This window comes from Mandrillus leucophaeus, unplaced genomic scaffold (assembly GCF_000951045.1).
Source record: "Mandrillus leucophaeus isolate KB7577 unplaced genomic scaffold, Mleu.le_1.0 Scaffold14, whole genome shotgun sequence".
Classification (NCBI taxonomy): Eukaryota; Metazoa; Chordata; class Mammalia; order Primates; family Cercopithecidae; genus Mandrillus; species Mandrillus leucophaeus.
This window is the reverse complement of record NW_012101365.1, coordinates 4636585-4663742: the sequence shown is the minus strand read 5'-3', so window position 1 is coordinate 4663742 and position 27158 is coordinate 4636585. Positions and strand designations below refer to the sequence as shown.

General features: G+C 53.0%; 2 protein-coding genes across 2 annotated transcripts in view; both read right to left on the bottom strand.

Moving 5' to 3' along the window:
• Nucleotides 1–450: 450 nt before the first annotated feature.
• BSND (barttin CLCNK-type chloride channel accessory beta subunit) lies at nucleotides 451–9560 on the bottom strand. The gene is made up of 4 exons (XM_011973838.1): nucleotides 9126–9560; nucleotides 4114–4208; nucleotides 1966–2241; nucleotides 451–1029 (listed from the first exon to the last, which is right to left on the bottom strand). Exons 1-4 carry the CDS (start codon nucleotides 9300–9302, stop codon nucleotides 615–617), a joined length of 963 nt encoding a protein of 320 aa, XP_011829228.1. The 5' UTR covers nucleotides 9303–9560; the 3' UTR covers nucleotides 451–614.
• A 6607-nt stretch (nucleotides 9561–16167) lies between these two features.
• TMEM61 (transmembrane protein 61) overlaps nucleotides 16168–27158 on the bottom strand; it is an 11997-nt gene continuing 1006 nt past the window's right edge. The window contains exons 2-3 of the mRNA XM_011973887.1: nucleotides 22115–22464; nucleotides 16168–16624 (exon numbers count right to left, since the gene is read on the bottom strand). Of these exons, the coding sequence (XP_011829277.1) occupies nucleotides 16357–16624; nucleotides 22115–22464 (618 nt within the window). The 3' untranslated portion in view covers nucleotides 16168–16356. The remainder of the gene's footprint in view (nucleotides 16625–22114; nucleotides 22465–27158) is intronic.

Genomic DNA, 27158 nt, shown 5'->3' with positions numbered 1-27158 from the left:
GAGGAGCCAAGGGCTTCCTGGTGGAGAACAGCTTAGGCAAGAGTGTGAGCCTCAAGATGGGCAGGGGGCCAGGCTTGGAATCGGAGGAGCAGAGAGAATGAGGTCGGCAGGGGTCAGTCATGGAAGGTTTTGGGTCCTGGCAAAGGAGCAGTAGGAGCTGCAGGAGGAATGTGACCCAGGAGGAGACAAGGCTCCCTCTGCGTAAAGACAGATCACGCCATTGACCAGGTGGACTATAAGACACAATAGGAATAGGAACCCTGAGAGGCCTTCACAAAGGATCAGGGGCCCAGGGAGAGCACCAAGGAAGGACCCTGTCAGAGGTCAGCTTTGGGGGGAGGTGGAAAATGTTTTTGAGGGCTTCAGCTGCTGCAAACCTCAACAAATCATATTTTGCCTTCAAAGGTTGGCCGAAGACAACTAACTATTGGAAAAACAACAGTCCATTGATAGTCACCATCCCCTCCCTGTGCATTTCTTTACCATTCTCAAAATGCCACCATCTCATTGAACCTCCATATCATCCCATTTTGCAGATAGGGAAACTGAGGCCCTGTGATGTCACACAGGGGTTAGCAGCAGTTCTAGACTAGAAGCTACGGAGCACAACCACTTCAGCCCTGGGTGTCAGGCTCAAAACCCAGTTCCTTGTCCGGGAGGGGGTCCCCAGGGCCGTCTGGCAGCCCATAGTACAGGTCTTCCTCTTTCTTCTCGGGTTCCTCCCCACCTGTGTCTGAAGCCTCCTTCTCCTCCACCTTTGTCCTTGGGTACCACTGCCAGTTGTTGGGCAGGGCTGTTTCCCACTGCTGCCCCTCTTGGGGCTCATCCTCCAATGTTGGGGCATCGATCAGGGCAAAGTCTTGGAAGCGGTCCAGCAGGCACCTGCAGCCCCGAGGTTCCTGTCGTGGGGAACAAGCTTCCTCCCCGTCATGTTGAGATGCGCTGGGGCTGCTGCCTTCACTGGAGCCCATGTCCAGGTCATCTTGGAAGGAAGCCAAGGGGGCAGGGCCCTGGGGACAGGCCGGAGGGCTGCAGGGGCAAATACCACAAGGGCAAGGGTATCTCTGAGTCAGAATGCCTGGGTCCACATTCCAGCCACTAGCTACAAAACCTAGGGCAGGTTAATCCAACTTCCCAGGCCTCAGTTTCCTCCCAATAACAGAATTCACTCCTGTAGTTCTTTCTCAGGTTTACAGCTGATAATATGTGCAGGGCACTTTGCACAGTGCCTGGCACATAGAAAGTGCTCAAGAAATAGGGCTATTATTATGTTATTGGCTGAACCAGGTCACTCATCTACTTCTCCAATTATTCAGGGCTCTCTGTTGTCATAGACCCAGTTACACTGGGGTGTCCCCCTGTGTCTTTGCCTCCCCCGTTGGACTCAGAGCTCCTCAGGGGTAGATTCCAGTGAAGTTGGTGCTCAGTAATGTGGATGGAATGAATAAATACATGGACGAACAAGGAGCTCAGTTCACAAACAGACAGGGATGGGAGTGGAGTGGGCAGTGCCTTGCCCAAGGTAACAGAGCAGTTCAGCGGCAGACCCAAATGTGAACTCGGGTCCTCTGACTCCTGGCCCCCTGCTACTCATGACAAGCAAACAGAGACAAGCATTCAGAGACAGCAAGGGCCTACTGGATGCCAGGCACTTAAATGCACTGTCCCAACCCTCAACATTCCTGGGTAGTAGGAATGAGCATTCCTGTGTGGGGAAACTGAGGCTAGGGAAAGTAAGGAACCTACCACAGCTACACAGCACAGGAGCTGGGATTTGAACCAAGGCCTGACTCCCAAGCCCATACTCATTTGTCCGCCACACCTCATATCTCAGGGTGTCCCACACCCTCCACTGCCCTCTCCTTCCTCCTAGTGTCCCCACCCACCCCTCGGGGGTCCCCCACTCCTCTCCTTTTTAACCCTTGAACTGGGCAGAAGCCCCGCTCCTGCCCTCTGAGCACTCACCCAGGCCAGTTCTGAGTTAGCCGTCTTTCCCCTTCACTCTCATCTGAGCCCCTGGGGATGACCACAGCGGCCTCCATCCAGGCCTGAACGTCGCCAGGGCCGCCTTCTCCTCCATCACTGGTTCCTAGCTTTGGCTGCCCCGTGTCAGGGGCCAGCAAGGGGCGGGGGTCCTCACTGTAGCTCATGACTTTCATCTGGATGTGGCTGAAGTCAGGCAGGCTCTGGTCATAGGCGGCTTCCTCCCACAGCCTTACATAGGGCGGCTGGGGACTGGGGCTGGAGTGGGAGAGAGAACAGACAGGCGGCAAAGAGTCACTCAGCAAACATCAGTGTTCTCCCTGGCCCCGTTTGCTTTGGGTATGCGGTCTTCCCTCACCTCACAAGAAGCCTCTGGGGGATGTTACTGCGCCCGTTTCACCGATGAGGAGGCTGAGACCCAGCCAGGTGAGTCAATTAAGTGACAAAGCTCTGGCCTGACCCCAAGTCTGACTCTCTATCCAGTGTTCTTTTCACCTGATGCCTCCAAAGTTAACCACAGGATGCAATTGCAAAACGAAGACCAGTTAACACTGAGTTTGCTAGGTCCCAGATGGTGGGTAAAGGCTGAATGCTTATCAACCCAGGATTCTAAACAGTATTCTAAACAATGCCTTGAGGCAGAAATTCTCATTCCCGGTTTACAGACGAGGACACGCCCAGCAATGGCAGTCTACGGCAATGCGGCGCTCTTCCCCGCCAGGCTCTGTTCGTTGGCTCATCTAACCCTTACCATAATTACAAGAGATACTATGAGGAAACCAAGGCACAGAGTCTCTAATTGAACCCAGGCGACACGGACCCTAGGTGATGGCACTGGAGCTCCAGACATCGTGTTCTCTATGACTGTGCTACAGTCCCTCTTGAAAGTAAGGTTCAGAGACTAGGCCCCTTGCCTAGGGCCACACAGCCGGGAAGTGACTGGGAATAGCTCAGAACTCAGGGTGGCCAGAGCCCCACTGTACCACAGGAGCCCACCCCAAGTAACCGGCCCTGCGACGGAGCTCGGACTGGCCTCCATACCCATGGGGTCTATCCCCTTCATTCCCACTGAGACCATTATTCACCTCGTGTGCCGGGGGCAGAAAATGCCATTATCAACCCCTTCCCCAAGCAAAGCAGAGATCATCCCTGACCCAGCCAACAGACCCTGGGCTTGAAGCCCGGCCTCCTGAGCACAGAGCCACAGCCCAGGGGGCGGCTGGTCCCACTGCCTCTCCAGGGCTGGAGCATTCTTGGCTATGCCTTGGGAGCCAGGGCTCAAAACCTTCAGGGAGGGAAGCAGTTTGTGGCCACATCAGCCCTGAAATCAGGCCCCACCTCCACCACTGCTGAGTGCAGGCCCCGTTTCCATCACTGTTGCGAGCAGTCCCCGCTTCCACCACTAACTCCCCATGAGGTTTGGGGCTTGTGACTACACTTCTCTGAGCCTCAATCTTCCCATCTGTATAAAGGGCCTAACACTCCCACCTCACAGGGTTTCTATGAGGACTGACGGAGATGATGGGTGCACAGTGCCTAACTCAGTTTCTGGCACACACAAGGCACTAATGATGACAAACACTCATACTCATAGAAGACCTACTGTGTGTCAGGTTCTGTTCTTAGCACTCTACATATATTATCTCACTTAACCCTCCCGAAAGCCCTAGGAGATAGGTACTATTAGTATCCCCATTTTACAGATGAGGCAAAGAGAGGTCAGTAGCTTGCCAGAAGTCAAGCAGCGAGTAGGTAGCAGAGCCCTGAGGCTGCACCTTGGCCATCACCATGCCTCTTGTTTGCCACTAGTAGAAGCAGTTACTCCTGTGACTCTATTTCACTGTTTCTCACAGTACATTTATTTCACTATATGATTTGCTTCATGGAGATCTTGTATTCACCATAATGCTCCGTCTTGTCCCTGGGCCTCAGTTTCCTCATCTGTACAATGGGAAAAATAATGCATGACTCACAGAAGTGAGAATTGAAAACTGTCCATAATTTCTAATAATACTTTCTCCGTAAGTGAGAGGGCACACAGCCTTCCTGCCGTCTCTCGCACTCTCCTCAGTCAGGGGAGACTGGCCTATGGGGCTGACTGCTCCCCTCCCCAGAGGGCCTGGCACCTACCTCTCCATCTCGGCAGCAAGCCCATTCTCCAGCAGGCCCATGGCCTTTGGGGAGAGGATGCCTTGGAAGTCAGAGTCAGCAGGGACGAAGGTGATCTGCAAGCAAAGGAGAGACAGCCTCTGTGCAGTTGACCAGGGTGGGAGGCTCCTGTCCCCTCAGGGAATCGGCAAACCTCTCCATGCACTCTGGGAGATGGGCTGCAACACGGAGGCCTCCCTGCTTGACAGGAGAGGGGCCTACTTGGGGCACAACACCAGTGGGAGGATGGACCTGTGTGCTCCTCCTCCCTCCCTGGTTCTTCATTCATTCAACAAACATTTATTGAGTACCTGCTGTGTGCAGGCACTGTCACAGGCACTAGGAGCGGCAGGGAGTGAAAGAGAAGCCTGTCATTGAGGAGCTCACATCTTGTCATTTCCCAGGGGTCTTTGTCCAGTGTCCAGCACACGCCTGGCACACAGTAGGTGCTTCATCCATATTTGGTGAATGAGTGGAAAGCAAGTCATTGTCATGTGTTTTTTGCCACATGGCCTGCAGTGGGTGACAGAGAATTTATGCCTGCCAGCCCCTGTCCCTGAACTTTCAGGAATCAAGAGGTCTCTGCAAGTCCAGCCCTAGGTTGGCACTGCGTGGTTCAGTGGGAGGCAGATCATGAAGGAGGCAGTGGGTGAGGGAAAGGAGCTGTGCCTGTGGGCTCTGGGAGGGGGGTTGAGGATTCCTCCTCTGCCAGGTCCTCACTGGGGGCCCTAGGCAGGTCATCTCTCTTCCCAGTCTCTCTGTGCTCCTCTGTATAACGGGGCTACCCTCGAAGAGATACTTGCACAGCCATGTTCAGAGCAGCACTATTCACAAGAGCCAAGAGGTAGATGTAACCTAAGCATCCACTGATGAATGAATGGATAAACAAAATACAGTCAATCCATACAATGAAATACTATTCAGCCTTAAGGATGGAACTTCTGACACATGTTACAACATCACTGAACCTCGAGGACATTATGCTGAGCAGAAAGACAAATACTGTATGATTCTACTTTTTTGAGGCACCTGGAATAGTCAAATCCATAGTGCCAGAAAGAAGAATGATGGTTGCCAGGAGCTAGAGAGTGGGGTAATGGGGAATTGTTATTTAATGGGTATAGAGTTTTAGCTTTACGAGATGAAAAGCATTCTGGAAATTGGTTGGACGACAATGTGAATGTACTTAGCTATACTGTACACTTAAACATGTTTAAGACACTAAGTTTTATGTTACATGTATTTTACCAGGAGTTTTTAAAATGGGGCTAGTTATGCCGACCTCCTGAGGTTGCTGTGAAAATTTCATGAGATCACATGTAGGGAATCCCTCAGCATGGTCCCCAGCACATAGTAACTACACAGTAAATCATAACTTGATGCTATTGATGATTCAGTTGTCTGATTTCTCTGAGTCTTGCTCTCCTCAGTTGAAAATTTTTCCAACAAATATTTGTTGAGACCCCACTGTATTATACCAGATTCATAAATAGCACTTCCCTATTCCCCTTCCCATAGATCGAAGTGAGTAGAAGACACTTGTCTGCCCTAGGAAAGCTCCATTCTGATGGGGAGAAGGGAATGACGGATGGAGGGGGCCCTTGTACTCCTATGAGGAGTGAGCTTCCTCTAGATGTCTAGAAATAAAACAGAGAGCCTGGGCAATGAAGCAAGACCCTGTCTCCAAAAAAATAAATTAAATAACAAACTTAGCCAGGTGTGGTGGTGTGCACCCGTCATCCCAGCTACTTGGGAGACTGAGGCAGGAGGATTGGTTGATCCCAGGAGTTCGAGGCTGCAGTGAGCTATGATTGTGCCTCTGCACTCCAGCCTAGGTGACAGACTGAGCTCCCGTCTCTTAAAAAAAAGAAAAGAAAAGAAAAGAAATAAGGCAGGGGCCTGGGCATCTTCCACCCCCACTAAGGATGCCTTGTACTTCCCAGCTAGTACTGTACTTCCTAGAAGCTGCCTCTTCCTCTGCCTCGTTACCTCATGGCCCAGTCAGCACCATCATCACCACCATCATCATCATCATTATCCTTATCCTCATTACCATCAATCATCACCATACCCATTAACGCCACTAAAATTATCATCATCACCATCACCATCATCACCACTACCATCATCACTATCACCATCATGACCATTACCATCATCATCATCACATCACCATCATTGACATTTTCATTACCATCAAAATTGTCATTACCATCACCATTCGATCACCATTCTCATCATCACCATCTTCACCATCACCATCCTCACCAGCATCATCACTATTATCATCATCATCACCATTATCACCATCACCATTCTCACCATCATCATCACTATCACCATCACCGTTCTCACCGTCATCATCACTATCACCATCACCATTCTCACCGTCATCATCACTATCACCATCACCATTCTCACCGTTATCATCACTATCATCATCACCATTCTCAACGTCATCATCACTATCATCATCATCATTACCATTCTCACCATCACCATCCTCACCATCACCATCACCATCTCCTAATCACCATCATCATCATTATCATCACCATCCTCACCATCACCATCTCATAATCACCATCATCATCATCATCACCATCCTCACCATTGGCTACCCCTCACCCCTGTATCCTATTTAGCTAATTCTATTCCCTTGTACTTATAGCTCCCCATCTATCCAAACTTTCCATGGGTCTGGCACAGAGAGCAGTAGGAGGAGGCTGAGGGGAGGACAGGCAGGAGCACTGCAGGCAGTGTTGACCCAGGCACCAATGAGACCACGCGGGATCCAGGGAGCTTTGCCTCTAGAGTATCTCCCTGGTTTATAAGGTGCTTTCCTCTCTTGCCTTATTGGAGTCAATTTGTGCTGGCTCTACCAGCCTGCATCTCTGAAACACACACTTACACACACCTGCACTCCTGCAGAGGCCTGCCCAGTGCAACAAATACAAATCCTCAATCCTGAGAACAATGCCTTTACATATGTTCCATGTCAGGCGTGATGCCAGGTCTCCCCCAACACACACACACACACACACACACACACACACACACAGAGGATCCCACTGTGTTCTCCCAATTGGTCATACAAGGCTCAGAGCTGGTGGGGAGGGACTCCTTCTGCCAAGGTCACAGAAGTGGGACATGAAGGAGCAGGGATTTGAATCTGGGCCTGGAGGTCACCACAACATGTGCCATTTCCAGCCCACCACGCTGCCTCCACAGCACGTGAACCCATGAATCTATCAACAGTTACTCATTAATACCCAGCAATATTCCCTCCTCCCCTCCTCTCCCCTCTACTGTCACTCCCATCAGCCTGCCCACCGCCCCAGAGCCAGCTCTGTTTAAGAGGGGGGGGGCAGGAAGGATGCTCCCTCCACACCCCTGCCTTTCCTCTGCTGTCCCCCAGGGTCCAGCCTCCTCACTGGGAGGATTATGATGGCAGTGGTGACATGGGTGGCTTTGGCCCCAAGGACTTCTCCCAGTGACCTCTGCTCAGGGAATTGCACAGACAGAGGCAAGTTGACTGTAAACTGCCTGCTAAATGACTACAAACCAGCCCAGACCGCTCCAGCACTGAACAGAACGACAGCCCAGGGCTGGCCCGTGGAGGGGGCAGGGCTGGGGAGAGGCTGCCCAGGTCCCGGGGGAGCCATCCCTCTCCTTCCCTGAAACCCTGAGCACAGCCACCCAGGTGGGAGGAGAGGAGGTGTGGGGGTTGCTGAGGGCTGCCTGGACCTGGAGCCCTAAATACTAGGTACAGCAGGGCCCCCAGGTATACCCCCTTCCCGACCCCTTCCTCCTAACTCACACAGTATACAAATGAGGAAACTGAGGTGCAGAGAGGAAAGGTGCCTGAGCAAAGTCTCCCAGGCTGTTAGAGACAGAGCCCAAGTTAGAGTCCCTATTTCCCACCTTTTCTCCCTGGGTCTATACCTGACCAGCTGCGTGACCTTACACGTCACTCAACCTGTCTAGGCATTGAAGATTCACAACTCCTGGCATTTCCATTCCACAGAGCTGTTGGGTGGATCAATATCGGTCACAGTGGTAGCCCTTCATCTATATATAACACCTTACAGTTTACAAAATATTCCTATATCTCACCTCTTCTCTGATCTTTATAATGACCCTGTGAAGCTCTGTGCAAAATAGGGGCGGGGGTCCCAATTTCAGATGAAAAAAATGAAGCTCAGAAAGACAAAGGTCATAGAGAGTTTGGAACGGGACTTGAACTAGAACCCAGGACTCCCAAACGAGTGCTCTTCCCAGCACTAAATTACACATAAGGCTGGGAATGCATGAAGACTCTAAAGGATACTGCCCAGTGCATGCCACCAAGGTTAGACCTGACCTGCCCTGGAGCTCTCAGCCGCTCTGGGACCCAGAGGTAGAAGACCCAAGGTGAAGAGTGACGTGTAAGTCACACGCATCTGAGCTCCAAACCTTGCTCGTTAGCTGTGCAGCCTCTCTTGGACCTCAGAAGGGCTCAGAAGGTGGAACTACAGAAGGCACCAAAAGGCTTAGGATGAGGGCTAAACTGCACCCTGAATGCAGGAGTGCCTGGCGGGGGGTCAGCACTCATTAGCTTTTGTTTCAAGCACATGAATGGTGTGTTGTGTTTACTGTGTCTACACCATAGCTTCTGGTTCAGGGCTCCAAATCCAGGGGCATTCTGACCAACCCTTAGGCTAAGAGAGGGAGGGAGGGAGGGAGGGATGGATGGATGGATGGATGGATGGATGGATGGATGGATGGATGAATAGATGGCTGGCTGGATAGATGGATGGATGGATGGATGGATGGATGGATGGATGGATGGATGGATGGGATGGATGCTCAGGAGAGCAGAGAGAAGAACGAGTCAAAACGAGAAGAATGAAAAGACAACTACAGGTTAGGGGGTGAGGCATGGCATAGAGGCCCAGTGTTCAGCCCTCCTGGCCCCAGCTGACCTGGCCCCACCCAGCCCCACTACCACCTACCTTGGGGTAGCACTGGCACATGCTCCAGATGATGCCCCCAATCACCATGATGCTGCCCATGGCATAAAAGGTGCCGTAGACTTGGGGCCGATCATGGCTCATGAGGAATGTACCAAGGGCCAGCAGGAAAAGCCCCAGCACAATGAAGCCGATTCGGAAGGTCTTCTCATCAGCCATGCTGCCTGGCCAGGCCCTGGCCTGCACACCCCTGGAGGAGGAGGCAGCTGTAGTTCAGCCGAAACACCCAGACAGGCTCACACAGGGAGAGAAGACACTGCAACCGCTGCAACTCGAGGCTTCAAGGGAGAGCAGGATCCCTTTCAATCCAGCTCCAGTCCCTGGGCCCACCAGTTCAACAGGGCTGGAGGCGGCTCGCTTCAACAGACCCACATACCAACCCAACCACCTTTCCTCCTCGCCCTCTCAGCTTCCCTCCGGGCCCGGCTGCCTGGAGTGTGTGTGTGAATCTGAGTGAGGGAGCACGCAGGGGAGGGAGAGTGGGAGGTTATGGGGGCTGGGCCCCAGCCAAGGCTTTGACATCACCTCATTTGCCTACTGTGGGGCTGAGCTGGGTGGACAGGCAGCCTCATACCTTCCAGCTCTGGGAAACAGGGTGCAGTTCTGCAGCCGAGAGCCGTTAGAATGCTGTTGGAGGATTCCTGGATTCCACAGGCTGGCATTTCAGAATCCTGAAGAATTCTACACTCTTCAAGGACATGTGCCTATCCAGGGTTCAGGAATAATGGCCCATATTTACTGGCTGGTGACTCTGTGCGTGGCACCATTCTAAACATGTTACAGCTATTAACTCATTGAAGGGAACCCCATGAGGCAGCTACTACTATCCCCACTTTACAGAGGACCCGGGGACACAGAGAAGTAACTTGCCCAAGGTCACACAGCTAGAGATGGCAGAGCTGATGGGATGTGAACCCAGAGGCCGTGGGCCTAGCCACAGCGTGATACTGCTCAACTGCAGCTTGAGGGTGAAGAGTACGGCTCTGGTGGCAAGGCAGGCTGCCTGGGTTTGGATTCTGCCTCCTCTGCTGTGGGGCAGCGTGGTCATGATCAGGTTACCTGCCTCTACCTCAGTTTCCTCCTCTGTAAAATGGGAATACTAATGGTACCTCCCAGGATTGGTGCTGTCTCCAGGCCTGGCCTCCTTGGGTTCCTCCATCCCCTTCACTTTCACACGCTGTGCACCACCCAGCCCTGCTTTCAATGAGCTGCTCCCCACCCACCCCTAAGGCTCTGGGAATTAGTGCCCCTCCAGGGTGTGAGTGACGTATAGCCACTTCCTCCGTTTCCTTGCAGCCTGATCTAGGAAGACGCCTTCCTAAGAATAACACTAATGAGGCGTTTTAGTCCTGGGGACAGGCTGATGGAAGAAATCAGATTCCTTTACAGGATTACAGGAAAATGAGGACCACTGGTCTTTTCAAGAGAACGTTCACTTGGCGTTTACATGGGGTTAAATCGCCGATGCAGGATAAAAGGCTTTGGCTGGGCTTCCTGACTTGCTGGGCTTGGGGATTTCCTGTTGGCAGTCATCACCTTGTCCCCTCCCAGCAGCAGGGCTGCCCTTGTTCCCTAACCCCACACCTGTGCTCACAGCTGGCCCTCTAACTGGTCGTCCTTCCCACAGTGCCTTTTTCCAACAGGGGTTTCTCCTTCCCCACACCCACCATCGCCAGCCCTCAGAGTCCAGGTGCACTTGACAGTTGGCAGAGGAGGTCCTGGAGGGAGCTCGGGGGCCCTGGCTGAGCGATGGCTGAGGGGCACGAAAGGGCTGAGTTATCAGGTCATGTCCAGGTCTGGTTCTCAGGGTGAGCTCAGGCAGGTGACTCTGCTCCGGGCTTGAGTTTCCTCAACTGCAGATCGGGGGTAGGTATTAGGCCACCTCCCAGGTTTTGTACAGGGAAGGGACATAAGGGGGCTGGGAAAAGGCAAGCGCTTTGTAATCTGTGACTATTAACAAAGCAGGATCCTCCAGGGAAACATTATTATCATCATCTAGTACAGGCTCAGAGAAGGGAAACGGCGAGTCCCTCGGCGAGTCCCGTGTCACCTAGCCGGTGTCCCTCTCTGGAAAGGAGACGGAGGCCCAGAGGGACCTCGGCCCGCCTGGCCCTGGAGCCCAGGCGCGCGGCGGGAAGGGTCTCCGCAGCCGTGGTCCTGCAGGGCCTCCTGCGCCGCCCGGCGCTGGTCAAGACCCTTCCCCCCGGGGCGGCGGCTGAGCTCGGACCTGGTGATGAGCATTCGCGGCGGGGATTGGAGTCATTCGCCCCCGTTTCACAGGCGAGGAAACCGAGCCCGCGGAGTGGCAGGGGCTGGCTAAGGTCTCCCTCAGCTGAGTCGGCGGCTGGGCGGTGACGGGACCTCCCCTCCCAGCCCCATGTAGATGGATCTGGTCTTCAGCCATTCTTCAGAGGCCTCGCGGTCACCCGGGCACTCTCCTCCTCTCGTGCTTTTTCTTTCCTCTACGCTGCCCAGCCTTCTTTGCCCCTTTTCTCTCTGAGTCGCTTCTCCTCTTAAAAACAAAAACAAAAACGATAACAACGAGTAAGAAATTCAGTAACAAGTAGGAAGCAAGTAGGCACTCAGGAAAATGGGTCTCACCTAAGCCCTTCCACAGAGTCAGGCTAGGGATTAAGTAAGGACATGTGTGTAGGGTGCGCTGGAAATGTTCGGGTGCAGCAGCTCACCCTCCTCTCCTGCAGTGCCGACCCCAGCTCCGCGCCCCGCCTTATTTCACCTCCCCCGGGCCACTTGGGGGACAGGGGAGCAGAGCGGGCGGAGTCTTTCGTTGTCCAGCAGAGGGCGCGCTAACCCCTGCTTTCGGGATCCTCCTTGAGAGCAGGCTCTCCAGGGAGACACTCCGCGGCAGGGAGGGAAAGAGCACGCCCATTTGACAGAGAGAGACACCGAGGCCCATGCAGGCAAGGCGAGCAACCCAACGTGGATTCCCAGATACCTGGGAACAGACAGTAGAGCCAGGAGTCCACCCAGGTCCCCAGGCAGTCTCTGGTTGAGTCCCCACTGTGTGGGGGACACTGAAGGGTTAGGAACTCGCAAATACAGGGCTTAAGGGATGGATGGCGCTCAGTCCTAACTTCTGGGGCACCTTCTGGGGCACAATATGGTAATGGCTCTGTGATGCGTGCGAGGTCCCGAATGTGCACAAAGCAGAAAGAGGAACAGATGGGAATGAGGGGTGAAGGGACAGATTCACAGAAGGGACCCTTGAGAAGGCAGATGGAGTTCTGATGGGGCAGGAGAAACCTTCCAGGCACAGAGGCCAGCATGTGCAAAGGCACTGAGGCACGTACCCACCAACACATGGCTGGCGAGAAAGCTCTAAGTGCTGTGCACAGGCTGCCTGCATTGTGTCTTCCTCCCCAGCTCTGCCCCTCCCACAACCCCATCTTTCCAGTTAGTGATCCATGCCACCGACTTCACCTCCTCCCTCACACCCACATCCTATGGGCTCTACCTCCAACATGTAAAAATCCAATCACTTCTCACCCCTCACGACTGCTTGTCATCGGGTCTGAGCCTCCATCATCTCTTTCTCTCCCTAACTGGTGTCTACTTCTATCCTTGACCTCTGAAGTCTCTTTGCAACCCCAATACTGGGTCAGAACATGTACCTCTTCTGCACGGAGCCCTGTAATGGCTTCCCATCTCATCAGAGTAAAAACCAAATGCTTTAAGATGACCCAAAAGGCTCTGGATAATTGGCCCACGCTGCCTGCATATCAATCCTCTGAGCTTGCCTCCCGCCACACCCCCTCTCACTCACCCACTCCACCACCCTGGCCCCATGCTGTTCCCAGAAGATGCATGCACCCCAGGACCTCCGCACCTGCTGTTCTTTCTGCCTGGAGTGCTGTCCTTCCTGTAGCTGCATGGCTCCCTCCCTTACCTCCTTCAGGCCTTTGCCCAAATGTTGCCTTCACAGTAAGGTCTTCCCTGACTCTGCTATAAAACTGCAGAATCGCCTCCCCAGGGGTCCCCTGTATTCCTTTCCCAATGTTTCTCCATCGTGCTCACAGCCACCCATCATACTATATGTGTGATTTATCTTGTCTCTTGTCTGTCTGTCTCCCCCAGCTAGAAATCAAGCACCCACAGGGTGGGGATTTTGTTTTGAGCACTGCTGTATCTCCAGGGGCTAGGACAGGGTAGGCTCTGGATGCTCATGTGAATAGAGGGATGGAATCTGTGTCCGTGGGAGAGAGAGGCCGGAGAGGAAATGCAGGCAGGAAACCTGCTGGGGCTAAGGTGTCTGACATTTTTCACAGAGGTTATGCAGGGGAAAGACGAGAACCAGATTTTAATGTTTCAGTTAGAGAAAGATCCCAGTGAGCAGCGCTGAGCCACTGAGGGGGTAGCATAGGGATTTCTGACTGGGATGGGCTGATTTAAGGGGAGAGCTCCAGGGGCAGGGGTCACCAAGCCCACCCAGCAGGTAACAGAAGCCCGGGAGGGGCCCAAGGAAAGCACGGGAGAGGTCTGAGCTCTGAGGATCCGTCATCTGAGACTCTGGTGGCCAGCACCAGATGAGGTCTGAATAGGAGGTGAAGAAACTGGACGGTTGGGCCCAGGAGGAAAGAAATCAGCAAGCAAACTGGTGCCCCCGGGGGCTGCAGAGTGGCAGAGCTGGCCCTCACATGGCTCCATGGTCAGGCACCCTGCCGGTGGGCACGAAATGGGGAGCCCCCATTCACAGCGAGGCCACTTTGGCTTGGAAGAGGACAGTAACATGGCCTGGTCAGGAGTCTGTCTCCCTCTGCACCCCTGACTCAGCCTCCTCCATGATGCTGGTGACCTTGAGCAAGTCATGGCCCCTCCTGCGGGCTTCCAGTTACGACACAGATGAGTGGATCGGACAGAAAGGCAGAAAAGTTCTCTCTGTGCTTCCAGCCCTCCCCGCCCTTGCCCCTTCAGTGCCTGCCCAGTAAAATGGTGCCTCCTGGTCACACTGGCAACTCATTAACTCCGCTAACCCACCCAAGGTCACTTCACACCTACACCTCCAGGTTCCTAGGCTGTCCTGTGTTAATACCAAGAAGGGAGGGTGAAGCAGTGACTGTAAAGGAGAGGAAGGGAGGGAGGCACAGGAGGCATCCAGAGTTTGGTGATGGGGGAGGGAGCGGGTCAGAAGAGATCCCCAAGTTGCTGAAGAGCCAGCCCCCAGGAAGCGCTTCAGGAGAGAGGGAACAGTCAGTGCAAGGGCCTCAGTGAGACTGGCTGGAGCAGAGAGCAGGGAGAGGGAGTGTCAGGAGATGAGAGGGTCAGGAGAGAGGACAGGCTCAGATCAGGCCTCAGAGCTCCCCTCTCCCCAGACCAGTGTCTGGGCTTTTTTTTTTTTTCCGAGAAGGAGTCTCTCTCTGTCGCCTAGGCTGGAGTACAGTGGTGCGATCTTGGCTCACTGCAACCTCCACCTCCTGGGTTCAAGCAATTCTCTGCCTCAGCCTCCTGAGGAGCTAGGATTACAGGCACCCGCCACCAGCTAACTTTTGTATTCTTAGTAGAGATGGGGTTTCACCATCTTGGCCAGGCTGGTCTTGAACTCCTGACCTCATGATCCACCCGCCTCAGCCTCCCAAACTGCTAGGATTGCAGGCGTGAGCCATGGTGCCTGGCCTGGGCTTTCATTATTCAAGGTGAGCTGGGAGCCACAGGGGCGGGGCGGGGGAGGGAAGGGTGGGGTGCGGCGGGGCGGGGTGGGTCATGATCTGACCTGGGTCTGAACAGATCACTCTGCCTGCTGGGCTGAGAAGAGACTGCAAGGGCCTCAGGGAGAAGCAGAGAGACCAAGACCAGATGGTGGCTACTGTGACAATGACGCAGCCTAGGTGGGAGGACCCCACACCGGCTGTGACTTTATCGTCTGGGATTTTTACCTCTCCAAAGCTAGCTCCTCACCTGTCAAATGCTGACACCACCACCTGTCGCAGGGCATCTGAAGATGACACGATGGCAGAGGACCAGGCCCAGTACACAGTAGGCTCTGGGGATGCCACCCTTCTCCAGCTGACTAAGCCGCAGGCCTTTGGACCCCTGCTGGCAGTGTGACCCTGGGAAGGTTACTTCACCTCTTTTCATGGAAGTGGGATGGGCTAGAGACGTAGGGATGCAGAATGGGGCTGGTCAAAAGTAGATGTTTCTGCCACATCTGCAAAGTGAGCAAAAGTAGTGAGCTTCCCGTCACAGGAGGTATAGGAGCAGAGGCCGAATTTTCCCTTGGTGGAGGAGGGCTACCTCTACTAATACAACTGACAATTACTGTACACGTACTAGGCACCTGGCTCAGGGCTAAGACACCTGCCTTTATTATCTGGTGCCTCAGCACTGAGCCATTGACGGCGGCATCAGTGTGAACTCACATGTCAGTTGCTATCATCTCACTGAATCCTCACAAATCGGCTCTTTGAGGGAATCCTTAATTCCCATTTTACAGATAAGGAGGCTGAGGCGGAGAGAGGAAAAGTCACCCATCCAAGTCACTAAGATGGTACATGGCAGACTGCGCACAGTGGCTCACGTCTGTAATCCTAACACTTTAGGAGGCTGGGAGTTCGAGACCAACCTGGGCAACAGAGCAAGCTACCTCTCTACAACAAATTTTTAAAAATTAGTCGGGCATGCTTATGGTTTCTACTACTTGGGAGACTGAGGTGGGAGGATCGCTTGAGCCTGGGAGAAAGAGGCTGCAGCGAGTCATGATTGAGCCACTGCACTCCAGCCTGGGTGACACAGTGAGACCCTGTCTAAAAAAAAAAGGTACCTGTGGAACCTATACATAGGTGGTCTGAATTCAGAGGCCATGTTCTTCTTGTTATAAATGTGATGTGTGTGCCCCTGGGCCCCAGTTTTCTCACCTGCACACAATCTCCCAGCTGACAGCCAGCACTCACCACTGGCCATAGGAGTGCCACCCAGGATGTTCTGGGCAGCTGGGCCCCCGATGACGGCCGTCACCCATACCACAGAGGGCAGAACACCCCCAGCTGGGCCTAGGCAACTCATAGAGTCGTGAGATATAATAAAATGGGATTTATTTTAAGCCACTAAATTTGGGGTGGTTTGCTATACAGCAATAGATAAATAGAACAGCCTTCGACAATGAACATCTGTTGAGTGCCTACTGTGGCCCAGGCACTGCACGAGACTCTGGAAAAGACACAGCATTTTTGTCTCTGGATTCAGGGCCCGCTAGGAGCCTTTAGCTTCCTCCCTGTGCAATCTGAACCAGGCCTGAGCAGGAGCACGTGGTGCTCAGTGTCGTCTCTGCAGAAACGGCATCAAGAGCAAGGCTGATGCTCTCGTAGCTGGGTGGAGGCCAGGGAGGCTGGGTGCTGAGCAGGGCATCCTTTGGTGCACTTGGCTCCAGGGCTTCCTCCATAGGGTATGCAGGTGGTGTTGGGGGCCCCTCGGCCACTGGGAAGCTCACGGCTTCCTCATAAGTGGGGATGTCAACCACTTTGGGGGTCCTGCGGGAACAGAAGAGAGGCTGTTAACAGGGGCTGGGACAGACCCTGCTGCCTGCCGGGGAGACAGTGAGAAAGGCTGGGGGCAGAGAAGTCTTCACACCCTGCTCCAAGCCTTTGCGGCTCCCCAAGGCCCCATATACACAGTTGAAACTTGGCATGAGCCAGCCCCTTCGGCCCTCAGCCTTCCCGCCACCCCCTCCCTGCTCCATAGAGTTAGTTCCCTGTGTGTGCCCCCAGCACCTCCTGGTGCCTCCTAAGTCCTCTCTGCAGGAGAAGTCCTGCCCTAGGGCAGTGACTGAGAGTTCAGGGGCTGAGGGTAGGTGCTTAGGGGTGTTTGTTGAAAGATTGAGTGATGGTGGTCCATAGAGAGAAAGGATCCCACCTATTGAAATATCCTTTACCAGATCAGAACTGGGATGCTCAGGGCAGAATGGAAGACCTCAACTCCTCTGCCCATCTGGATGCTTTAGATTTTGATATGATGTCTGCCAAGTGATTATCTTTACGTGCATACCTCCAGGGATGGAGAGCTTACCACTTACCAGATCAACCACTTCTATCTCTGGACAGCTTTACTGTCCTGTGACTCTTTTCTTGTCCCCACCCCTGGCCAACTAAACCACTCCACAGGGACTTGAGGCAGAGACCAGGTTCTCTGCGGCTCCGCTGACCAGGTTCTGCAGGCCAGACCCTGAGACAGATCACCCATGCCCCCGGCAGCCTGAGGCTGATAGGAACAAGACCAGCTGTCGGCCTCCTCAGAGCCCTGGCGGGTCATCTCTGGGGATCCAGTGCCCCTTTCCCACCTGGGACACACAGTGGGGAGTGGGATGGGAATGTCACTGATCCTAGGTGTGGGCTGCTCCTGCTTTGGGGGTGATCCTGAAGGTCCCTTCCAACACTGAGGGTGGTTATGAGTCTGGGCACTGGTGGTTCACCTCCTTGCTTGGATGCATTCCTGCTGGGAGATCATGGGTCTGTAATTCCATTCATGGGGCCTGGTTTCCTCACCTGTAAAATGGGGAACAATAGTGGCACCTGCCTCACAGGACAGAGTGCAGGTTAAATGGGCTCACGCAGGGCGGCACTCAGTGCCTGGGATGTAAGTGGGGTTATGAACAGAATCTCAAGGGGCTCCTGTGGGGAATGGGTGGGGGAGCAAAGCTTATCACAGGCCTCTAGATGGCAGGCTCCACAAGACAGAGAGGCTGAGTCACTTGCCAGGCTCCTCGGTTTGGAGCTGCTGGGAAGCAGTTTATTCCACACCTATGGTCCTACTGTCTAGACCGAGGAAAGGCCAATGGCAAGAGGCCAGCCGGGGGAACAGAAGAGGCAGTAGATGGGACTCAGCTCCAGGGGCTGATGGAGGGCCCATGCTGGGAAGCTGCTGCTGCCCCTCAGGTGAACGCCCAACACCCACTGGAGACCTGGACTTTCTCTGGCAATGTGTCTTCTGGGCCCACTGCAGCCCCACAGCAGCCTGCTGGGAGGCTCACCGCTCCCAATCACAGACCAGGGTGATGGAGCAGATTGATGGGACGCTGGATTTGAACCCCCGCCTGTATGTCAGTACAGGGCAGGGCACCAGCCAGAAATCCCTGGGACACCCGCCAGGAGTCCCAAACATAGAACTCCATGTCCAGTGCTTCCACAGATTCTCACAGACCTCGCTTCCTTCTCTGGAAGACAGCCCAGGAAGCTGAGACGGTGCCTGTCCTCACCCTCCTCTAAGCTCCCAGCATCCTTGCAGATGAGGGCGGGATACATAATATTGCCCCTGGCAGCAGGCAAGTTGGGTTCTATTGCTGTGTGACCTGGACCACATTCACACCTTCTCTGAACCTCTTTCTCCTCATCTGTAAAATGAGGATAATAATTCCCCTTTCAGATTCAGGGGAAGAAAAAAATGAAAAACAAACGTTTCACAACACACAGAAAAGTGAGAGTAATTAGCTTCCAGAGGCCCATCTCCTGCCTGCTCACCTCCCAGCCATGCCCCGGCCCCGCTTAGAAGCCTGGACACGTGAGACAGGCTTTGGGTAGGCCTGGGGCCATCCCAGCAGGTGACAGCTGGCAGGGCAGGGCACAGGTGCCAGTGAGCTCTGCCCACAGCAGGAAGTTTGCTTAGAGGGCAGATGTGAAGCGGCCCTCACACCACCTTCTGCCACCTTAGTGGCCAGCTGGGCCCGCCCAGCTCCAAGTCACCAAGGTCACAGTCGAGGATGCCAGGAACTCAGTGAGCAGGGCAGCCGCATCACACCCCTCTGGGAGCGGGCCCCATTCATGGTGCCTCTGGATGTGGCGCCTCTCAGCTGTGTGGGGCAGTCCTGCCACAGTGGTCTCCCTGCACAGGAAGTGCCATGGAGGCCAGGGCTCGCCCTAATCTTTGCAGCCTGGTTGGGGCAGAAGACCTGGGCCTGGCACCAGCTCCACTGCCCTTCAGCTGAGTCAGGCAAACCTAGGAGGAGTGGGGCAAAGGATGAAACAATTTGCCCAACACTTAAGTTCTCTAATCTCCTTTCATATTCTCAACCACCCTCGGGGGTAGAGGCCCACACCCATTTTATGGATGAGTAAAGGCCATGTGTCGGCTAAGTGGCAAAGTCCCAGCTTCGTCTGACAGCAATGCTCAAGCTAAGTCCACCCATGACACCTCTCCCCCAAGCCACCTCATCTCTCCTCACCTCAGTTTTCTCAGCTGTCAAATGGACCCAATCCTTACACTTACCTCATAAGCAGTTGAGGCTCAAATCTAGTGGGCATGAGGGTGCAATGTAAACTAAAACAGGAATAGCAGAGAAAGCAGGTGCGTGTACCAGCTACAGCATGTATGCTTCCCTAACTCTCATCTCATCTGAGCCTGACAGCGATGATAGGGAAAAGGTCTGTCACCGCAGCTGAGAGATGAGGTGTCAGACACAGCTCAGAGAGTCTAAGTAACATCCTCAAGGACGCACAGCTTCTAAAAGAAAGAGCAGGGACTACTGGAGGCCCCACACCCAGTCACCTCACTAAGGGGACTTACACTGAAGATATGAGCTTCCTGAGGGCAGGGGCTTTGTCTGTTTTGCCCGCTGTGGCACTTCAGTTCTCTGAATAGGACCCAGCGTACCTCCGTGTGCTCAATCAATATTAGGTACATGCATGAAAGAATAAGTAGATGAATAAACAGGGAAACCGAGGCCAAGAGGGGAAGGGACCTGCCCAAGCCATCAGCTCAGGAAGGTTTTGTTTCTGACCTGGAGTTACCCACAGCGGGCACCACCAGAGACCGAGGTGCCTGGGAGCAAGAATAGCAGAGTAGCCACCCATGGGGGCCAGGTGCTGGGCTCTGCAGGCAGCAGGGCTGAGCTGGGTCAGCCTTGGGACAGGAAAGAGCACCGCCAGCAAAAGCAGCCTCCTCGACCCCCCGCCACCCAGTTTCTGAGTCTACGACTTGGGTCTTGGAGCTCAATGGGCTAGGATCACCCTGTGGCCTCCTGGGTGGGCTTCCTCCCTGGCCCACTGGGAGTGAGGGCCAAGGGGCCCCACCTGCCAGGCGCAGCTGTGCCTAGACCCTGTTGCATCAACATGGCTGTGTGTACAGGCAACACCCAGCCCCTGCACTCACATCCAGCTGGGTGGGAGGAGCAGGCTCTGGTCCAGAGCATCTGGGGCCTGGCCTGGTTCCAACTGACCACTAACTCACTGTATGACCAGGTAGGTCACTTGGTCTTTCTGAGACTCAGGCCTCTCATCTGAGAAGTGAAGGGTTTGGCTGGAGTGTCCCCAAGGCCCTGCAATATCTAACACTATGGAAATGCTATGTAAGTAGTTATGATGCTGTACTGTTTAGGGAATGATGAGAAGAAATCAAAGTCTGTATGTGTTCAGCACAGACACAATTCTTTTTTTCAAGTATTTTGGATCCATGGTTTGTTGAATCATGGATGCAGAACCCATAGACAGAAAGGGCCGACTGTACTGCATCATCTCTAGCGTTAAGAAGGCACAGGCTGGTAGCAGTAATGCTCCTACATTCTTTGATTCGGACAACACTTTCCCTCTTAACATAGGGAGGAAGAGCATTCAGGTCCCAGGTCCCAGGCCAGCTCACAGCAGTCTGGCTTAGCCCCTCACACACAGGGATCCAGGGCTTAGGACTGATGCGGGGGGAAGAATGCCAGCCGTGCAGCCAGCAGGCTCCTGCCACTTTCTAGCTATGCCTCCCCTTCCTTTTCTGCAGACACAACAGTCATTCTTACCTTGGAGGCAACAGAAAGAAGGACAGGAGGTGATGTACACAGGCCCCTGGCACATAGGCACACTCTGTACTTTGTTGAATAAATAAGTACATAAAAGGGCATGCATAATGCATGCATTCTCAACAGGACAAACACTGGTTCTTGGGGAGGGTAATACTCTTTTTATGTATAAAGCACAGATACACATATAGAACATAAACAAATACACAGTGTATCTGGGGTATTACAATTTCGTGGAGGAGGATTTGGGGGAAAAAAAGAAAGTCTAAGAAGAATGGCACAAGGCAGGGTGGGGAGACGGATAATGAAAACAGAAGGTTGAGAGACGCTGTCTTCATGCAACACTTTGTCCCCATCCCCATACCTTTGTGCATGTTCTTCTGCCTGCCTAAAATGCCTCTTTTCCACCACGTCCACTAGAGGAAAAGCTGACATTTGCTATGCACCTGCTGTGTTCCAGGCACTGGGCTAAAGCTCAACATACATATCTCATTTAATTTTCCCAAGTGTCACCGGAAGTAGGGAGTGGGCGTTGAGCATAGACTCTGAGGCCAGACTGCCTGGGTTCAAGTCCTGGTTCTGACACACACTAGCTGATGTCCTTGACTGAGTTACTTAGTGTCTCCATGCCTCCATTTCCTCCTCTACAAATGCAATTCATAACAGTAGCTACTTCAGAGGACTGCTGTAAGGATCAGCTGAGGGAGTATGGGATAGCACTTTGAACAGTGCCTGGCACATGGCTGGTACTGTAGAGGGGTTTGCTATTATTGCTGTTGCTATTAGTCCTTTTTATTTCAAATGACGAAGTTAAAAAGTTTAGGGGGATTGCATGATCTACTCAAAGACCCACTGCTAGTTTGTGATAGAACCAGAACAGGGTCCAGTGGGTCTGACTCTTGTGTCTAGGCTTTTAACCCTCTGCTATTCTGTCCCATAGCAAGCTGAGCTCAGCTGCCACCTCCTCCAGGAAGCCTTCCTAGGTTTCTCCATGTCTTTAGAAGACATGCCTCTCTCACACAGCACTACCTACTCCAGTTTGTCATCATCAGCCTCTGTCATGGGGCTTTAAACTCCTTCAGGGTTGTACTGATCAGCTTCCATGTACCCAGGGCACAGGGCAAAGCCTGGTCCAAAGGAGGAACCCCATGAGAATTTGCTGGAATTACAAATGCTGGTTGGTGGGCTGGTGTGACTGGGCCCCTACCTGTGATCCCCACCCGCTGCCCCACCCTGCCCTGCTGACCTGCAGCTCTCCTTCTCTGAGGACTCCACAGTGAGGTAGTACAGGTCTCTGGAGAGGTGATAGAGGTCCCATCGGGGTGGCCCCCGGGTGCTGGCCTTGAAGGACCACAGCAGGCCAATGAGCAGCAGCAGGCCACCTGCACCGCAGCAGACGAAGCTGACGGACTTGAGCAGGGGGCTGGGGCCCTCGGGCACCGGATGCTCCATGGGTGGGGCCAGCTGGCCAGGCTGGGTACTTGCATCCCCTTCGCTCCACCAAGCAAAGCAGAGCGTCCCAGCTACCAGAACCACTGTGCCGCTGACCGTCATGCAATAGCGGAGGGTGGAGGCCGTGTGGCTCCCGTCACACATCTGGACACAGAGAAGGAGGGAGAAGAGGAAATGGGCCATATGAAAGGTGCTGGAGGCCAGGTGTTAATCCTCAGCTGCCTGAGGTCACTGTACAACCTTGGAGAAGTCACTTAACTCCTCTGGGCCTCAGTTTCCTCATCTGTGAAGTGGAGATGATGTCCCTGACTTTGCTGGGCTATTTTGAAGGTCAGAGGTAAACATGTATCAGCACCATGCCTGGGACATCGCAGAAGCTCAGTAAGTGTGACCGCTTTCACTCAGGGCCTCCCTCCAGGCCTCAGGGGCCCCATCTGCCTGGTGGGTCGAAGACTCCCCACCCTGACTACCACACAGGAAGCTGGGAAAGAGGAAAGTGAAGGCGTGTGGGAACCTCCAGGCCTGCCAGGATTGGGGCTTGCTGGTTATGCACTGCCTGACTTCACCTGGTCACAATCTTGTGAGATGGACACTGTTATTGAACAGAGGAAGATACCGAGACCCAGAACAAGTGTGAAAGAGGGGGTACTGAAGAGTCTGAGGCTGAAATTCACAACGTAGAGCAAAACTTTGTGGAAAAAGATGTTCTCCGGGCTGGGTGCGGTGACTCACGCCTGTAATCCCAGCACTTTGGGAGGTCAAGGTGGGCGGCTCACCTGAGGTCAGGAGTTAGTCCAGCCAACACAGTGAAACCCCATCACTACTAAAAATACAAAAATTAGTTGAGCATGGTGGCACATGCGTGTAATCCCAGCTACTCAGGGGGCTGAGGCAGAAGAATCACTTGAACCTGGGAGGCAGAGGTTGTAGTGAGCCAAGATCGCACCACTGCACTCCAGCCTGGGCAAAAGAGTGAGACTGTCACACACACACACACACACACACACACACACACACACACACATATGTTCACTGTGGCCTTATTAATAGTGGCCATAATTTGGAAAGTGCTAAAATGTTCAATTATAAAGAAATGGTGAGTAAACTATGGCATAATCTCTAGAATGAATAATTAATATTAGCCCATTTTTTTAAAAAAAATCAAGCTCAGCACAAAGGTTTAACAAGAGGAGGAAACATTTATCACATCTTGCTTTTTTCAACTTAGTATACTAAATTATGCATACAGCGTTGTCTCAATTAAATAAAAGAATGCACAAGGGGGAAAAACTTGGAAGGGTCCTGGCCCTGGATCACATAGACGTAGGAGGCTGAAACCTAGGTCTGAGTTGTCCCCAAAGCCAATTTCTAGGCTGCCCATTGTACCTCCCAGTCCCTGTGCCTGTAACTTCCCCTTAGCTCCCCTCAAGGCTCAGCTCAGTCTCACCAGGGAAGCCTTCTCTGCAGACACTTTAACTTTAAACTCCTGAGTGCCCTGGGCCAGCTTTGCCACAGCAGAAACCTGTGCTTAACTTCTGCTTCACTTGTCCCACTCCGCGGTCTGTGAGCTGCCTGAGGGCAGGGTCCACATGGGCCTTGTTTACTACTATATCCCCTCAGTGCCTAGCACATAATAACTGCTCAATATATCCTCTGAACTGAGAGAAAGTGTTGCTGGATAAATACATGCTGGTTGGGTGAAAATCCACCCTCAGTTGTGAAGAGCTAGGAGAGAGGAGGCAGTGCAGGATTCCAGCTGCCACAGCACATGGACATGAAGGACAGTCCTGGCTTTGGTCCCCCCTCTACAGCTGTATCACGGGGTAAGCCCCTCACCTGCCCCGGGCCTGCTTCCTCATCGGATAAAAGGCAGGCTCTCTAGGAGGCTGCTAGGAGGATTTGCAGAAGCACTGTCTCCTCTTCCAGAGGCTGAGCCAGTGAAGCAGGGAGCGGGGGCCACAGACCTTAAAGGGAGGCTTCAGTGATCACAAATCCCTTCCAAGTGGGGCTTGCCCAGCCAACGACAATATATCCAAATGACATACTGCTGTGTGGCAGCTTAAAGCCATGATCCCATGGGAGCTAAAGGGCATGGAAAATGTTCAAGATGTAGCAGGTGAAACTTTACATTTCAAAAGGGAATGTTACCAAATGTGTTTAAAAACACACACGTGTGTGTGTGTGTGTGTGACAGAATGTACACATGTAAAAGGGGGGCTCTGGGAGTGGACCTCAATCTTTCTGCACCCCTAGATCTCTGGATGCAAATAGAGAAATTCCATTGATAAATGACCTGCAGTTCTCTTCCTGTGAATCTGTCCAGGGCGCAAATGCCTCCTGTCTCTAGCTCAAAGCCTTTTCATGTAGGTACTATCCCCGGTCCCCCATCCCCAAAGTCAAAGAGCTAGGAGAGGCTGTCAAGAGAAGAAACCTGTTTGTGGGGAAAAAATTCAAAAACCAAAACACACAAGCAAATCAAGAACAGTAACCCCTGCATGTATGTTATGGTACTCAACAGCCCTTTATACCTAGCATTGCACCTGCCTCCCTACAGGGGCAGGCCAGAGGAAAAGCCCCATTTTACAAATGAGGAGAGTGAGCCCAAAAAGGTGAAGGACCTTGCCCAAAGCCAGGTACAGCATGGTTCTCAGCACTGGAGGAGCGCACACCTAGGCATGCCCGCATGGGGCAACCTACACTGCTTTTTATTTTCTATCAAACAGTAGTCGCTGCTCATTGTGGAAAAAGGAGAAAACCACAAAAGATAATAAAAATTAAAAATAATACAGGCTGGGCATAGTGGCTCACACCTGTAATCCCAGCACTTTGGGAGGCCGAGGTGGGTGGATCACCTGAGGTCAGGAGTTTAAGACCAGCCTGGGCAACATGGTGAAACCCCGTCTCTATTAGAAATACAAAAATTAGCCGGCCGTGGTGGTGGGCACCTGTAGTCCCAGCTCCTCGGGAGTAGCTTGAGAATCACTTGAACCCGGGATGTGGAGGTTGCAGTGAGCTGAGATCGCACCACTGCACTACACTCCAGCCTGGGTGACAGAGTGAGACTCCTCAAAAAAAAAAAAAAAAGCAAAATACAAATCACCACTAATCTTGCCTCTCAGAGATGAGCACAATCACCAGGTGGCTGTTTCTGTTCATTGCCCCTTTGTCCTGCATACAGGATGATGGCAGCAGCAGATGTATGCTGTGCATTTATCAGGCTGGGTATTTACTGGGCTGGGCACCATGTCAAGCGCTTTACAGGTATCCCTTCACTTTATCCCCACAACAGCACTGTGTCCTAAAGACACTGTGGCCACTAGGGTGACAATTTCTCCACAATTGGTGACCACAATAGGGTGACAATTTGTCCACTAGGGTTACTGCTGGATTTGGACCCAAGTCTAGTCTGAGTCAAATCCGTGTGTGTGTGTACAGCTAGGTCTATCAGTATCTTTTAGTACAGAAACCTGGGACCATGCTGCGAATAGATGTACTTGTCTTTGGCACAGGCAGCTCTCACTCTTTAGAATGCGTGGCCCTCCTTCCCAGCTTAACTCCTCCCAGGCCTCAGACTAACCCCTGCAACTGCCCTTTGCATGTTCTCACATGGGGTCAGGGTCATTTTCTGTGTGGGTCTTGCTCCTTCCACGTGGATCCACCACAGCAGGCAGGGCACATGCTAACCTGTCATCCTGGGGGAGTGGGGGGTTGAGAAGGTCAGTGTCCACTGGATGAAGGGCAGCCTGTTCCGTTGCGCAGTGGTTGTTTTCCTTATTATTATAGGTCAGGGATGTCACTATCAGCAGGGTGTTCTCACCCAAACTCCTTTCATCTGGACCCTCTACTAGACCTGTGCTCCCTCCACCTGGAGCGCCCTCTGCTCCCATCCAGGGCCCTCATTGCACGTCTTCCCAGAAGGCTGTCTACTGCAGCTGCCCCCACCTCCCTCTAGCCAGACGGCTTTCCCGTGATCAAATGGCTCCACTGACCACTCCCTCTGACTACAGTGGTCATTCCCTGTTAGCTCTGTGACCGCCCAGCATCTCTGAGTTCAAATCCCTGCCTGCAAGGGGAAAGCAGGTAATGAAAATGAGATGGCAAGACAGCAGGCTATAAGTGAGGCATGGGGACACAAGGCTGGACTGAGGATGCACCCTGCTCTGACACTGGCAGGATCCAGCTTCTCCACGCCTTAGTGCCCTCCCCTGTAAATGGGCACAATAACACCATATTGCTTCTGAGAATGAGGATATATTAAAATAAATTTATTCTTATTATGATTATTTTTATTTCTACAGCCGTACTCAGTACCTGTCCCTGCCCTTCATCTTGCCCTATCTGTTCACTGGTGGCAGGGCCAGTCTGACTCTATTATCTGCCCCCTGGCATGGGGGCAGCATCCTCAGTAAAAGTCTAGTAGAAAGGCCCTGCTCCTGTCAGAAGAGTCCGGAGGACAGAGCCTCGCTCCTGTCAGGAGAGTCCGGAGGACAGAGCCTCCCTCCTGTGCCCACTCCCGCACAAACCCAGGACAGAACGCCATGCCATTCTCCATGTCCTACTCCATACCAATAAGGGCACTTTTTTTTTCTTTTTCTTTTTCTTTTTTTTTTTTTTTTGAGACTCTGTCTTGCTCTGTCGCCCAGGCTAGAGTGCAATCCTGCAATCTCAGCTCACTGCACCCTCTGCCTCCTGAATTCAAGTGATTCTCCTGCCTCAGCTTCCCAAGCAGCTAGGATTACCGGCGCCACCATGCCCGGCTAATTTTTGTATTTTTAGTAGAGACAGGGTTTCACCATGTTGCCCAGGCTGGTCTTGAACTCCTGACCTCAAGTGATCAG

What these genes read in the sequence shown, in the direction of transcription:
- BSND (XM_011973838.1), bottom strand. Translation starts at nt 9,302, where the DNA reads ATGGCTGATGAGAAGACCTTCCGAATCGGCTTCATTGTGCTGGGGCTT. An exon ending in TGTGCCAGTGCTACCCCAAG is followed by an intron (nt 4,209 to 9,125) that starts GTAGGTGGTAGT and finishes CTTTGCTTGCAG; the next exon opens with ATCACCTTCGTCCCTGCTGA. An exon ending in CTAACTCAGAACTGGCCTGG is followed by an intron (nt 1,030 to 1,965) that starts GTGAGTGCTCAG and finishes TTGCCCCTGCAG; the next exon opens with CCCTCCGGCCTGTCCCCAGG.